Genomic DNA, 15885 nt, shown 5'->3' with positions numbered 1-15885 from the left:
TTTGATGTTTATCTTCAGAGCTGTTTTCTCCTACTCTACCTTATGCCTGGTCCTCCCACAGCATGATTTTGATCAATGACTCCAAACCCTCCATAATCTCCAATTATCACCTCCATCCTTGTAGCTCACTCCCTATAAACTCCAATTCCAGTAATCCCTTGGCCCAGATGTTTTCAATCCATTAACTTTTGACCCAGATTTTCAATCCATTCTCTCCAGCACATTTTCACTGTCCTTTCCTACCCTTGTGCCCTCACTTTCTTCTCTATGTACCTGGATCCAAAATGGTGTTATAGGATTTGTAAAATAAGATACCATTTTGGATCCAGAACAATATTTCAGTTTTCTCTGAGGCATGGTGCCAAGCTACATTCTGGTTCTGTTTTCAGATCCATCAGAGACAATAATGTGACTTCATGTTCTGGAAACTCCACTGGTGAGCGGTTCCACCATTTCAGGCAAAGAGGCAGTAGTTCTTCTTCCACTATGTATTGTGAGGTTTAATTAATGGGTGTAAAGCAATTGGAGAGTTCCAGATGAAAGCCTCCATAGAAGGTAAGTACAACAAAAATTATGTAACCATTGCATAATGTGTCATCTCAGCTGGCTCGGCTGATGAAGTTGTCAGGTGATCAGTTATTGTTGAGTTCCTCTGGAGAAACAAGGTCCAAAATGGGATTGGTCTTACCCAGAACAGTATCATGGTATATACCTGGAAATGTATCTCGGCAAGACTTGTTTGTTTGGCAAGAAATTACTTTTTAACTCCAACTCAGGTGCTTCCATAAAGGTGTCTGATCACAACTAAGTGAGCTAAGTAATAAGTGAGGCATTAAATTTATGCATAGTTTGCATTTTGCAACTTTACTTCCAGATGTGCTCATGACAGGAAAGGTAAATAAGGTGTATCTCTAGGGTCAGCTCTAATCAATTGGTTAAGGCTGTCAGGAGGGCAGTAATGAAAAGGATTCTGAGGCCACACCTAGGGTCTTCAGAAAAGAGGGTCACTGGAGATGAACGTTGACTCTTGTGGCAGTGAAAGCAGAGTTGTAGCAAAAGTGCTTTGTAACTTCCTTGCCTGGTATAGGCCATAATTACTATGCTTAAGTAGAAAGTGGTAATGATATTCACACGCATATCTAGGAAAATCCCTCAGGGTATGGCACACCCAATCCTGCTAAGTCATGTTCATTTCTCTAAGTACAGACATAAAATATTTATTCAGTTGGATTTTTTCCTAGTAACTAGCTAATCTGAAAATAACCAATTGATTTTTATTAAGCCATTGTTCAGTAAACAGTTATTTGATTAGACTGAACTTGCTTTTCTTCATACTAGTGCAGATACAGCTTAAATATCTTTTGAGTGAATATTTGCTAGGGTTTGGCTTAATTTCTAATCAAACTCTGAAGGGCCTTTGGGCTTCAGAAAGTTTGAAACTATAGAATTACCTTGTTCTTTCTTGGGGCCAATTAACTGGGCAGATTCTTTGCATTCAATTTGAGGCTGCTGAACCTTAGCTAAAGTTTCATTTTCTCTCTCAGCAGTTGGAAACCTATCTCCTTGCACAACAGAAACTAAGCATGAACCTCAGGCGTACTGAGCTGAACAGACCTTGGCGCCAGTCCCCAAATATTGATGTGCAGAATCTCCCAGAAAGTGCAGTTTCACTCTTCTCCCTTTCATAAGCGGTGAAAGGAAGTGAAGGAAGTATGCCAGGTTGTTATTCAACTCTAGTATTTAATCAAGCATTACTCAGGCTCTTCTGAAACTCTCCGGCTTCTAAATTGAGAGGAAAAGCAAAGAGAACACAGGATGGAAACTACTTAATTGAGCAGGCTCCCAGGATTACTCAGGATCACGTGGCCATTCTCAGCCAGACTCCAGTTACTCCCCAAACTTCCGAAAGTCCTGGTGATGATTTCTAACTTAATATTTCACAGCTTTCTCAAGGATCCGATGCACATTAATCCACTTGGTGTTCAGTGTGACTTTCTATAAATCAGTTTCAGTGCACTGCAGACACCACTTTCTCCATTCAGGTATTAAGTACACAAATAGGGCATCCCCACCACGGGAAAGAAAGATTTGTTTATGTGTTAGGAGGACAGTATGTGGCTGGCACATGAGCAACGGGTGCAGGGCTGACTCATTTTGGTTTCCTCACCTGCGAAGGGGGAACCCAGCATGTGTCAGAAATTCCTGATAGAGTAAGGACCATTACCAAAGTCTTTGCCCTTCTTTTTTTCCTTTTTTTCATTTAAGGCAAGAAATGTATGTCCTTTGTTTGCCAACACTTAAGAGAACTAGCCTGTCCCGAAAGTCAAAGCACCCAACCTATGAAAGCTGGAGGGTTGGGCTTTTTTTTTTCTTTTTTTTTTTAAAGGCCTGAATGAGGTGATAGCTTCATGCTGACAGCTGAGAAGCAGGTCAGTCAGGTTCTTGGGTGCTCTATTACACAAGCAAGATACGACCAGCCCCACCTAATTTTGTTTCTCTGGCACCCTCCTGCTCAGTGGGACATCAGTACACCTAACCCATCTGCTTTCTCTAATGCAAGACAGACTCATTCCAACCAGAACAGCTGTGATACTCCAGTTCTTGTCTGTAAACACCTCCTAGACCTGAAGGTAAGTGTGTGCTGGATTACATAGGATCCCTAGTCCCTCGTCCCTCGCTCTCTCGCTCTCTCTCTTACTTATTTACCAAATAGAATCAAAGCAAGTTGAACTTTTGGCAGAACAGCCTGGCAAGTACCTACAGAGACCATTGTAAAGACAGGTAGTTGTTTCATTAAGTAATTACCTTCCAAATGAGCATTTGTGCTAAGTGAGTTAACTTTAAGAATTATTGCCAAATTTGCTAGATGATGAAACCAGCTGAAGAGTTAAATAAAAACCTTGCTTAAAACGTAAGTGACTACAAGAGAGTGTTTTCTTAAGTCAGATCTTAGTAAGTTTCAAAATGTTTAAAGTGGAAGTGGCTACGTGAATATAAATGAATATGTAGATTTAAAGTATGCATTTGGTTCAAAGGTTCTTGCTAAAGTATTAGAATACGGTAGCTTTTGAAAAACAATCTGCTAATGCAATGAATTATTAACCTTCTATATATCTTTCCCAAAGATTTTCTTAATTAAAAATTGGCAAAGTGATGTCTATGTATTATTTTACTTAGCATGGTATGTGTACATGTATAGCTCTCAACGGAAATCTAAAAGGCTAAGCCAGTGGCTGCAAAAGACATCCCATGGATCAAAGATGTGGATTAAGTTTCTTAAATTTATTTTGTTTGTTCTGTGTAAGGCTTCTCTTATTAAAGGGATGCTGATTTACTGTTTAACACTTTCTAATCAATCCATAGAGGCTGCTTCTACAGATAGTGAAACACGAGAGAAGGCTGGAAACCCCATGTTTGGAAATTTGGGTCCAGAATATTTCTTTTGGAGACACAATCTTTCTAAGCTTAACACTCTTCCACCTAATTATTTCAGTATTGAAGTTTATGACTGAGAATGCCCAAGTTAGCAGGGACTATGACATTCTATCTATTTTCCTGGGCTTATGCATTCCTCAGTCTTTTAATTAAAATGATCACAAACTTTTGAAATTTATTATTTCCTGAAAGAAAGTCACGTTTTTCCTTTTATTTGTTTCTTTCTTTTAAACTCAAAGTGAAATGATGTGGGTCCTCAGGTATAATCCTACCTTCTGACTAGTTAAATCTTCACACCCTTTCAAAACCCTCTTATAAAAGAGGCATTTTGAGAAGCATGATTCCTTATGTCTTCATTTACTGTGGTTCTTTCATCTAGGGACAGCAAAATACTGTCCAAGATTGGAAAGTCCACTCAGTGTAACACTCAAGTTCTACCTGGGATATTGGCTACACGTCAGACTGAGTTTCCTATGACAAAGACAAACAAAACTCATCTATCTTAATTTTTAGCCAGAAACCTATAAGAAGAATGATCACAGGCAACTGAGAGAGAAGTAGTACAGAATATACTCTTTAGTTATTTCACTACAGAAACATGTTTTTATATTATCCCCTCAGTGCAGCTAAAGTAATGTTTTTATTTAAAATTTCTGATTTTGGAATGACTAGCATTTCTCTTCCCTTGCATGGGTTGATTACCTGATAGAAACCAGGGCACCTCCATATTTTTAAAGCTTGGTATAAAATGGGTATGACTCGGTTACAACAGGAGGGCTGGGCAGAATAATAACGTTACGAACTTAAGGAGGAACAATTTTATGCACAGTAAGTGTGGATTTTCTTTCCTTAATTGCCACAGGTTTCTGGGGTTTTTTTGTTTGTTTTTTTTTCCCCTCTCACCACCTCCTGAAGCCCTCTATACAAAAGTAGTAATGTGAAACCACTTTTTAGTGCCAACACCAAAGACAGGGGAGAAAATAGTTTTCATTTTCTTTGTATAGACGAATTATTTTTTTAAAAAAACCAGTGAAACTCACACTCTCCGAAAGTATATTTTTAAAGTTTCTGAACATTAGAAACAATAAAAACGTTTCAATATATACAGAAAGATTTAGAATCTTTGTTTCAGGTATCACAAATTGGATGGAAATCCTCCTCTCTCTTTCTGTTCCCTTTATAATAATTCTCATCTTAGAAGTTTTTCAAGTTTGTAATGAGTTTATCTCTGTTCCTAGGTTACATCCTGAAAAGTCCTCTTAGGAATTTCCACCTAGGGGCAAAGAACAGAAGAAATGATGCTGCCTGGTCCTCCTGGTTTTCTCTCTCTCTCTAATTTCACTTTCTTTCATCCCCACATTCTCTCTGTCTCTACTGTGCACCTGGTTGGCTGATGAATCTTGGGAACACAGAAGCATGCCATCCATCATCCAGCATAGCTTTACACACAAATATACCACACGGTTTACATATCTCAACTCTAGAGATGGAAAGAGGCTGCAAGAAAAGGGTAAAGGTAAAGAATACAGAGTACTTTTATTGTCCTCTGGAGCTTCTGTACCACTTCCATTAACCTTCCCTGCTTATAGTGTGCTTGGTTCAATTCAGAATGGGGTCCAACTTAACCAAAATTGCCTAGTTCTTGCCCCAGCAAAAATCCAGGGCTGGGGTTCTGAATAGCTGATGGCTTCAATTCCTGGCTGCTTCTGTCCCTTTAAGATGAATGGACCTGAGTAAGAGGTGTAACCTGGCTCTCTTAGAAGCCAGAGAGCAGAAGCAAAGTTGTCCCCAGCTGCCAAGCTAGGACAGCAGGAACGAATCAATATTCACAAAAGCCTTTCCCACAACTGTATTAATTTTGGAATAAATGGCAAAGAGCCTTCACAACATACTGTCTTATCCCACTCTTCCCTTTCTCTCTTTTCCCTGGACAAGAATTACAGGCAGTAACAGAATGCTTGGCTCATTGCGGGTGTTGAAACCTTAGGTTTTCAAGTTACAATCAAAAGCTGGGTAAAGGGTAGCAAGATCCCCTTGGTGGTTCCATGTTACAAGCAAAGTGAAACAGGAACAACAAAACTCACTTTGTTGACTCTTGGTATGTGGATTCTCATTACTGGAAAGGACCAAAAGCTCTATGCCACGTTCCTCATGTGACATTATGAGAAAATTAGATGAAAAGCTAAGGGTTGTTTTTTGCTCCCCTCTGGTAACCACTTCTTTAGGAAGAGAAAATAACCAGAAAGCCTAGGTTTAGGGAAAGCAATCAAACTGCCTAACAGTAAGACAGGTGGCCAAGTGCAATGCATAAACAAATCAGATCACTGGCAGTAGACAATGAAAAAGGTTATAACGTTTGCTATGAAACTGACAGAGTTCACAGGAAAGAGCTGTTTCTGAAAAGGTCCATGTAGGTATTTTTAGACTAAATTGAATTGTATTTTAAATGTGCTAGGTGAAGCAACAGTTTAGTGAAATATTGGTGAACTTCAGGTCCTGGGGATAAATCATTCCTGTGTTGTTAATGTTAATCTGTAAATTACATGGTAAAAGTGTTTATCTAGAAACCATGGAGACAATTGTTGGGATTTTCTTAAATTAGGATAAAAGTGTACTTAGTATGTTTAAGAGGCACTTAAGGGAGAAGTCACTATTTTTCTAGTGTTTAAAAATGTGGGATTATCACCTGCTCTGGTTAAAATAAAATTTGGAGGATTTCATTATTCTTTATTATTCTGTGCTAAGAAAACATTTGTGGGAAGAGTTCTAAAAACCAGCTGATTACCAAATTCTATATTCCTTTGTAATTTTTGTTACATAGATGAGTGATTACTAGCTTTTAATGCAAAGGTCTGAATCCTAGCCCTATGTTTCAGCCACTAGCTATGTGTCCTTGAATACATTATTTACATTTTTTATGTCCCATTTAATTATCTGTAAAATAGGATTAATAATCCCTTCCTTATTGTTTGATTGTTTTTGTTAAGAATTAAATGAGAAAACATGCAAAGCATCTGATGTAATAGATGCATACTAGTAATATGTTTTCCAATTATGTTAACAATTTTTAGGATCTAAATGAATTTTCTTGATTACCACAGAAAAGTGAATGAAATATAAATAAACAGAATTGTCACAAATACAAATACCTATATAATCCCTACCAAGTGAAGAAACAGATTATTAGGAGCACACAGAAGTCCCTTTCATGCCCACCCAATGAATACTGTCTCCTTCCTTCCCGCAAGTAACCACTTTCCTGACTTTTAACATTCTAGTTTTTGAACTTTATAAACATGCAATCATAGAGTACAATGGGCATTTTAAGCTCTGCATGATATTTGTGATAATCACTCATGTTACTGTATGCAACTCATCTGTGAATCTCGTTTATTTTTCATGTGCAAATATTAAACAGTTTATTATCCAACCTGTTACTGGTGGATGTTTAGGTTGGAGACACATAAATAATGCCCTTATGAATGTTCTTGTATGTCTGCCTGCTTGCTTTTTAAGTAGAACTTTCTTAAGTGATAAGCACAGGGCATGGAAATGACTGTATCTTTTAAACCTTAGAAATCCACAGGTATAGACTGCTTGCTAAAAGTCTTTGGAGAAAAAATATTATATCAGGATGTATTATAGATAAGTCTAAGTTGTACCACTGTGTAAGTAATCATTAAGCAAGGAGAGGGGTACTTAAAACCACACGATAGTCAGAGGGAGTAATTTAGAGGATCCTCAGACCCTAGTGAAAAATCATCAAGGTTGAAAATATTTGTAAAAATTTCTGGGGGAGCTTTTAAGAAATGGCAATTAATGTTAGACATAAATAATAGCAGTTGCACCTCCTTCCTTTTCTTATCTCAGTCATCCTGGAGGCTTTTAGTGAAAAATAAGCTCTAAGGTCCAATTCAAAGAACATAAAATCAGTTCTCAGACTCTATTGTTTGAAGAGGAATAGGCTAACATTTTTTTTTTACCTTTTTCAATTAAAAACACTTTAAATTTTAGCACCTAATTAGGTTGGAGTCAGTAGACTTGGCTTTCAGTGCTGCTTCTTTTAGCTTCCATTACTGGTCACTCTGAACCTCGGTTTCTTCATCTGCAAAATGGGGATAACGTGAGCTACTCTTTTTGTCTCAATGGATCGTTGTGAGGCTCAAATGAGATGATATTATAAACTGTAAGACATTTTTAGAAATATTATTATATTTTAATAAGAAGAAATGGAAGTTAACATTCACTAACTGCTTACTTTAGGCCAGGTATTGTTGAGAGTACTTCTACATAAATCATTTCATTTAGTCTGCAGAACACTGTGAAGTCAGTATGATTATGATATTGATAAAGCAACTGCTTAATGTGATGATTATTTTTCACATGTTTTTCATGATAGAAACCAGAATTACAATATAAATATAATTTCAAAACCTTTCCCCCATATCCTCCTATCTATGAATTGTGGTGCTTCCACACTTAAGAGGCAGAATGATGTGCCCAGGTTGGAGGTCAGAACCATGGTTTTAAACTTCAACTCTGCCACAATCTAGTTAGGTACTTTTTTTCCACACACACTCACAACCAGTTTCTTCATTTATACAACGGAATGTAGTGAAAAAATCCCCAATTCTAAATGTATTTCTGACTTTCTGTTATTTGGGATTAATAGGAAAAAGGGTAACATGAAGTAAACATGCTGTGAAAAAAGGGATGTTAACCTCAAATTCAAGTAACTCAGATTAGGAACTAATAAAATGTTTTCAAGTGAAGTTCCTGACTGACTCACTTTAAAGTGGTATGTTTACTGTATAATCAATAACATCATTTTCATAATAAATACTCCAAATTACATCTTTATAAAGAATATGTTTTCTTAAATAGGTTGAAGAAAGCAGCCCTATATTACATTATTTTTAAAAAATTACTTAGTAGTCCATATATTGTACAATACGTGTGTGTGTGTGTGTGTGTGTGTGTGTGTGTGTGTGTGTACTTCAACTTGTCCCAAGCTAAATGGTCTTTGAAATAATGAAATAGTAGTGTCTGGCTTGACAAAGATTTTGCATGGCATTCCCTAGAGGAAGAAAGAAAGAAATACTATATAGAAAATAGAACTCAGTAACTCTAGTTTTAATAAAATCCAAAGGAAACAAACTTTTGGAATAGAGTATGGTACTATCATGTCAGCATTATGTCTCTGGATTTTTTTTTATCACTTTAAAAATGTAGATCCATTTAAAAAAACTTCAGTACTTCACTTAATAATTCAAATGGTCATTATTTTCTTTCAGATTCTCATTATTAACACCAATACCAAAGAAGATTACAATGTTGACTTCAGTAAAAATTCTGTTGATTTCAATTTTGTTTAGTTTACTACTATTTGGAAGTCACGGAGAAGAAGGTCGAGAAATAAACACAACACAAAACATTGCAGAAGACTTAAAAACAAGGGAAAATCAATCTATTCCTTTGGAAAGTGAAGCAAATTCAACCTCAGATAAAGAAAATAGAGAAACCTCCCATCCCAAGGCAACTAATTTCTCTTTTGGGGATCCATCAAATAAAACCCATGGAACAGATTTCTACCATAATTTGTCAACAGACAACTCTTCCAGTCTCAAACTCATGCCCACACTTTCCCCAAGTCCTCCTTTGAGCCACAGCTTTGTTTCTAAATTGCCTTGGAACTCATCCGTAGCAGATGAAAATCCTCTGCCAGTCTCAGCACCTCCCAATACTACAGCTATTGTATCTTCCGAAAACTTCACTCGGTCTTCGGTCAATGATACCATGAAAGCTCCTGACAACAGTTCCATTACAGTTAGCAACCTCCCTTCAGGATCAAACACCATATCTGTGACCCCCATGATAAAGGAAACAGATGGATGGCCTACCATGACAGGAGATAGCTTGGCGGGGTTTACTGTCTATCAAGAAACAACTTTATATCCCACCTTGAAATTCACCAATAATTCAAAAATCTTTCCAGATACATCAGACCCCCAAGAAGGTAAATATAAATGGATTTAATTTTCCTTTTGTGTGAAACTGAATCTCCAAATAAGTCATTACACCTAAGAAATGCACCACACTAGAAAAAAAGGAGACTGCAATAGCACAGGTGGTTCTTATTTTGGGGGGAGAAACCATGATATTCATAGTGAATAGTGAAGGGATTTTAGGGCTTAAGTCAGCAAAGACTAGTCATTACTGTATGGGAATGTGAGAATCTGATGAGACTGGGACAAAATGAGAAGTAGGTTAGATTGAAAAGAAACAGAAACTGAGGTAGTGGTACAGTTTTGAGATACTGGGTAACAATTTTTACTGCATTTCAGAAAGACTACCTGAAATTTCACAGGCTTTTAGGAATATAACACAACTGAAGTTTAAAAATATATGTATTTTTAAATATATATATTTTAAAAATATATTAAAAATATATGTATTTAAAAAATTTAAACTCAACAGAAGAATACCCTCAATTTTTAGTTCAGTACCTACTGAACACCATAAAAATGGAATTCAGCTTTGAGTAGCACAAGAAAATTGTGTTATGGGGACATTTCTGTTTCATTTAGAGATTAGTCAAGCTTTAAAACATAAAGTGGAAAAGATCTCTAATGTTTAATGAAAATTCATTCTATTTTATTTTCTCAGGTCTAACCATGTTTTTGTTTTCTGAATTAAAAAAAAATAACTCCTCTTTTCCCCCCATGAACTCACTGATTTCCAATACAACTTATCTACAGATTATATTAGTGATATAAACACCAAATCATATAAACAAATTCCTATTTGAGAGTTGTTGTTAGTGTACAGGAAATGTTTTAAATTCTGAAATCTAGGATTATTATAGTACTGCAACCAGTATATTGTATATACATATATTTTCATAATTTTAAGACATCTTTCCATTCATACATACTCTGATATGCCATCAGAAAGATTTTTTTTAAACTATTCTGTTTTGTCTTTCTAAACTTAATATACATATTGAGAATACTGAGTACTTAATCCTACCATTGCTCATTAATCAAAAAACACTTAGTTAACTTTGCTTCACTTTTATCTTGGTAAAAAATGTGCTGCTGTTGACCTTCCAACATATTTTTTGTGTATAAATGGAATCTGATATAGAATTAGAGACCCTATAAGACCTCTTGACTACCTAATTAATAAGCTTCTCAACAAATTTTTTTTAAACTTGAAAATAAAATGCACTAAGTATAAATCCAGGAAGCATTCAGTGATTTATTGATGACTTAGTCTTCAGATAAGGTGCTTGATAAAGGGGATGATAGAATGAAATTTTGGACTCCTTTAACTCAGACCTACACATCTGTTCGCAATGTGCAAGGCACTGCAAACATCCTGCTTTGTTTGGTCTATTTGTTGTATTTGGAAATACCCTCTATCAGGATATATTTCTTTTTCTTCATAAAGCCTTTTCACTTGGGGTTTGTGGATTCAATTCCTATTACCTACTTACTCCCATTAGCTTTTTACTTTTCAATTATTATAGAAACAAACTCAAAGCTTATCTCATCATTAAAGTTCATCAGAGATTGAGTTGATTAAAAACATAATATAGAATTCAACATAGAAATTAGATCTTAATAGAGAAAACACATGGCATTTCAGTACTATTAGTGTTAATATGTAATGAGATAGTTATAAAACTAAAGCTTAGAAGTATTTCAAGATAATTCAAATTTTGAAGTACAGTTTTATCAGGAAGCATATTTTCCAATATATCCCCCAAACTCAGTACTTTATAAAACACACACACACACACAATGTATATATATTCCTCTGTATATACATATCCCTTATCTAATTTAAAAAAAAGTGTTAAACATTCTTTGCTTACACAAAGTCCGCATGTATATATTTCTGTTCTTTGAATAACTGTTTTCTATTTCTTATCTGTAAATTATTTTTTCTTTGTCCTCTAGAGAACAGAAATACAGGAGTGGTATTTGGGGCCATTTTAGGTGCTATTCTGGGAGCTTCACTGCTTAGTCTTGTTGGCTACTTGCTGTGTGGAAAAAGGAAAACAGACTCATTTTCCCATCGGCGACTTTATGACGACAGAAATGAACCAGGTAAAAACAACTTTCAGAACTTCACCTGTATACAGTGGTTTTAACTAAGTGAAGTTGCTAACGTTCACTGCATTATCTAGAAGGCATTTAGAGATTCATATGACAGAAACAAACTAAAGATTTATTCTGATCTATTTTCTCTTTCTCAAAGACCATAACCAAAATAACTGTGGAACTGTGTGTGAAATTTTAAAACCATTTGGAACTGTTGCTCATCGCATCACAATTGGTTTTAAGTAATAATCCCAGAACCTAAAACATATCATTATAATTGAAAGATAATGGCATGATATTAAGAACAAAAGAGCCAGTTTTGTTAGCAAGTAACTGGGGAGCCATTATTCACCGTTGTTGGATCTCTTAGGAGCAGTAATTTGAACAATGATTTATTCTAATCTGGAGTTCTTGCAAAGTTTGCACGTATACAATAGCCCTCTATTAATTACCTTAATGAGTCTCTAAAACAGAATTGCTAAAGGGTTGCATATTTGGGTACATAAAGTCAGATAAACCTTAATTCAGAAATTTCCCAATCATGTGATGCAAAAAAACCACCACATCTATGGATGAGAAATGTATCTGCTAAGAATAAAGCACTGTGTTTGATCTTAATAATGCAGTAGTAATTAGGACAGAAATAAAATCAAATGCTCGATTCAACCCTTTTTTTCTTTAACAATTCAGGACCAAAAAAAATCTGTTTTCTGGTGTACACAAGGGACTCTTGCCACCATAAAACATAGTTAAATGCCCCTGTTGGGTCTCATTGATAAAGTCTTGTTGATTTTTGATAAGTTTGGAACATTACTGATATATTGTTAATTTTCAAAATCAAATCCATTAATTGTAAGTTAACTGAATTCTGTTTATGGACTTCTAGCAATCCATAGAAAATAAAAACTATCACTTTTCAAAATTGAAGGATAGGATTTCAATCAACAGGGTTTTCCAAACTTTTTCTTTTTAACTTCAGAATATTGTCTTCAAATGTTATCACATGCAAAAGCTCAGTCTAACAACTTGATATAATCTAAGATATTGTGATCGAGGCATAATGGAATAATTCAATTACACCACCTGTTTTACTCTGTCAGCTTTGAGACACCTTTCCCAAATTCCTAAGGTTCCTGGGGGTCCAATTTGTAAACAGAAGCCTTAAGGAATAGGTGGATATGAGAATACCTAGCTGAATAATGAGATTACTAGTCTAATTAGTAAGTAGTCCCTGCTTTAGTATTCAAATACCTAGTGCCCCAAGTTTTCTTTAAATTCAAGAATATAAAAGAAATAATAGTTCGTTGTTTGTTGAAAATAAAAACAATCTCCAATATTATTAATCAGGATAAGAACCTGGATCTCTCAGAAGGAAACATAAGATTTTACAAATTGTTTTCTTTCATCTCCATCTTCAATGGCTCACCCATAATGATATTAAGACCCTTGGTAAAATAATGACACATTTTAAAATTAAAGCTCTTCACTTTTTAAAAATTATTTTTATACCAGAAGTAAAAATTCTGAACATGTTGACAAGGCTCTGAATTCACAAGATTCAAAAGTCAATGAGAGGGCTTCCCTGGTGGCATAGTGGTTGAGAGTCCACCTGCCGATGCAGGGGACACGGGTTCGTGCCCCGGTCCGGGAAGGTCCCACATGCCGCAGAGCGGCTGGGCCCGTGAGCCATGGCCACTGAGCCTGCGCATCCGGAGCCTGTGCTCCGCAATGGGAGAGGCCACAACAGTGAGAGGCCCGCGTACCGCAAAAAAAAAAAAAAAAAAAAAAAAAAAGTCAATGAGACATGTCAATACTTCTTTATATAAAGTATTGCTATATTTCTGTTGTGATCTCTCCCTTAGTTCCTTTATTTTTGGACCACCAGCAGTGAAATTTTGGAAGTTAAACTGTTCATAGTTTTAGAAGAAAAATGTGGCTTGCAAAATATGTACTTATTTAAAATTCAAAACTAATCTCTGAAAATCCCATATAAAAACGTGTAACTAACTCATCCAGAACAATTCCTACAGTCTAGCAGATGCCTGAGCATGCATCTTCCAGACTGTCACTATAAAGCAATTTTTTTGTTGCTTTTTTAGTTCTGCGATTAGATAATGCACCGGAACCTTACGATGTGAGTTTTGGAAATTCTAGTTATTATAACCCAACTGCGAGTGATTCATCTACACCAGCAGGCCGAGAAAATGCACGGGATGGCATTCCTATGGATGACATACCTCCACTTCGTACCTCAGTATAAAACTAAGGGGAAAAAGGCTTCGGAGGGCAAATGTTCACTATATCCTGGCCTTTCAAATCCTTCATCCAAAAGCTGAAGCAAGATCACTCTCATGTGGCCTGTGCCAAAGAGAACTGTAAAAGCATGAGACGAGTAGCGGAAACATAGAGGATAAACCATCCAAAAGGTTTCCTTTCTTCCATTTCTCACTGTGCTGAATCATCTATTGAGTAACCTTAATTTATATTTTGGTCTATTTTTTTCTTAGCAGGAAATGTTTGTGGAATCAGGTAAAACTGAAAGATTTCACCATGATTGCCCCGCCCGATAATTTAATTAAAAAATCCTTCAATGAAAATAGGGACCCCAAATTACATTTTTACTTTTTTTGGGGGGGTGAATTGACTCTTCACTGCTCCCCGTGTAGTCATAATACCACATATCAAGATTGGCATTTTCCTGAAGGAAAATTGGAAGGGTGATTTTATTTTTTTTTAATTTTGACTTAAAGCTAGAAAGAGAGTATGGCACAGATTCTGTTCCTGGGAAATTAAAGTAACAGGAGTGAGAGGCTTGAATTCTAGTACATTTTACTTTTCTGTATCAGCAGGTACATAGTCAGCCCCTTGAGTTGCCAAGTTGACAGTGACTTTGCATTCAACAGACTATGGTAGGAAAGCTGACCCTAACCAGGAAAGTGATCACTTCTCTTCAAAGCATCGGGAATGCCAATCTGTGGTTTAATTTAGGCCACAATTAATTGGGTTCTTTAAAAACTCAGTGAGAAACTTAGTGAAAAAAGTCAGCCAATGCATATACCTATACATAACGTCTACAGTTTTAAGATGCTGGATAGCAACAGGATTTATTTTGTATTAGACATTATTGCTCAATCATATAGGGAATAGATTCTGCATCTCTAAGTGCATAAAATGTAAGGTTAAAAAAATATATAATGGAAGCCTTAAGCAAACAAAACATTTTCTGAGTGTCACTTTCACAAGTGAAAATACAAGACACTTAATTTGGATTCTAGTATATTTCAGTTTGTTTTCAATTACTGCCTGTTTGGGGCAGGAAAAATATATTCCACAGTATAGGAAGGTTGAGGCTTTAGGGATTAGAAGATTAAATCAACAGCTAAATTCCCAAAGAAGCAGTGAATGTGTGAAGAGGGCATATGTCACAAGAGATTTTACTGTTGAATTGATACATGGTATGTGTGTTTGCGTGTGTGCATGTATGGTGGGTATGAATAAACAGAGCAACAGCCTCAGAAAACGAGGGCCAGGAAGTAAGCAATGGAAGAACATACTTACCCCATATTGCCATAAAAATAGCAAAGAAGACTGTCCCTCCATTATCAAACAGATATGTTACCTTAGTGGAAAACAAACAAAAGTATTAGTCACACTTTTGGTTATAATAATCCAGTGATTACTGTTTGCATTTAGGTACTATTGATTTTTTTTTTCCCAATGGAATCACATTATTTTATAGTTTTCAAATATAAGATAGGCAATCCTTTCATGGGTCCTGCAACTGTTTCATGTGATTTTCTCATGGGGAGAGGTGGGGAGTCAGCATTTGCCCCCTTCTCTTCTCTTTTCCCCTCTGACTCTACCTTCATTTCTGCTTAGAAGTGGTTCTCGTACCCTGAGGAAGTACTTGTGGGCCACAAGTAGAAGCTACACAGAGAGCTTTAAGAAGTTAGCTAAGGCATGCCTAGCTGCACTTCCTGTTAGCAAACTTCCAGGATTGGGAGAGTTGCAAAATGCGGAATTCCAATAGTGACCCAGCACTTCCAAGGGAAAGGGATCACAGTGCTATCCCTACTCTCTGATGTCTTTCAGAATGTGCCATGGGTCATTAAGAAATTTCATAAATCACTGGACATTTAGGATACAGTCCAAGTGTTTTTTAATCAGACATGACCTGAAGTTTTATAAAGAACAATGTACAGTTATACAACATTATTGAATATACATTTCAGGGTTGTAAGAATCGTTTGATTTTAATAAAGTATAAACTCAATTTACCTTTGCCTCTTTTTATTCGCGTAATGCCCTAACTATATTTATAATTTAGTGAGGGAGGTTAAAC

General features: G+C 36.0%; 2 protein-coding genes across 6 annotated transcripts in view; one reads left to right on the top strand and one right to left on the bottom strand.

Moving 5' to 3' along the window:
* Nucleotides 1-15885, bottom strand: part of ANO3 (anoctamin 3) — a 408770-nt gene that overhangs the window by 52191 nt on the left and 340694 nt on the right. Inside the window, 1 exon segment of the mRNA XM_060018617.1 lies at nucleotides 15102-15162. Coding sequence (XP_059874600.1) covers nucleotides 15102-15162 — 61 coding nt within the window.
* The window catches only part of MUC15 (mucin 15, cell surface associated), a 90796-nt gene continuing 77049 nt past the window's right edge, over nucleotides 2139-15885 (top strand). For 2 of the 5 annotated variants that reach the window (XM_060018621.1, XM_060018622.1), the window contains exons 1-3: nucleotides 2139-2630; nucleotides 8730-9451; nucleotides 11400-11549. In XM_060018621.1, coding sequence (XP_059874604.1) covers nucleotides 8767-9451; nucleotides 11400-11549 — 835 coding nt within the window. In that variant the 5' untranslated portion in view covers nucleotides 2139-2630; nucleotides 8730-8766. Of the gene's footprint in view, nucleotides 2631-2857; nucleotides 2912-8729; nucleotides 9452-11399; nucleotides 11550-13642; nucleotides 15822-15885 lie in introns of those variants that run through there. The other 3 variants (XM_060018620.1, XM_060018618.1, XM_060018619.1) reach the window with 3 other exon arrangements.

Source organism: Delphinus delphis, chromosome 8, assembly GCF_949987515.2.
Source record: "Delphinus delphis chromosome 8, mDelDel1.2, whole genome shotgun sequence".
Taxonomy (NCBI): domain Eukaryota; kingdom Metazoa; phylum Chordata; class Mammalia; order Artiodactyla; family Delphinidae; genus Delphinus; species Delphinus delphis.
The sequence above is the reverse complement of the archived record's forward strand: the minus strand, read 5'-3'. Positions and strand labels throughout refer to the sequence as shown.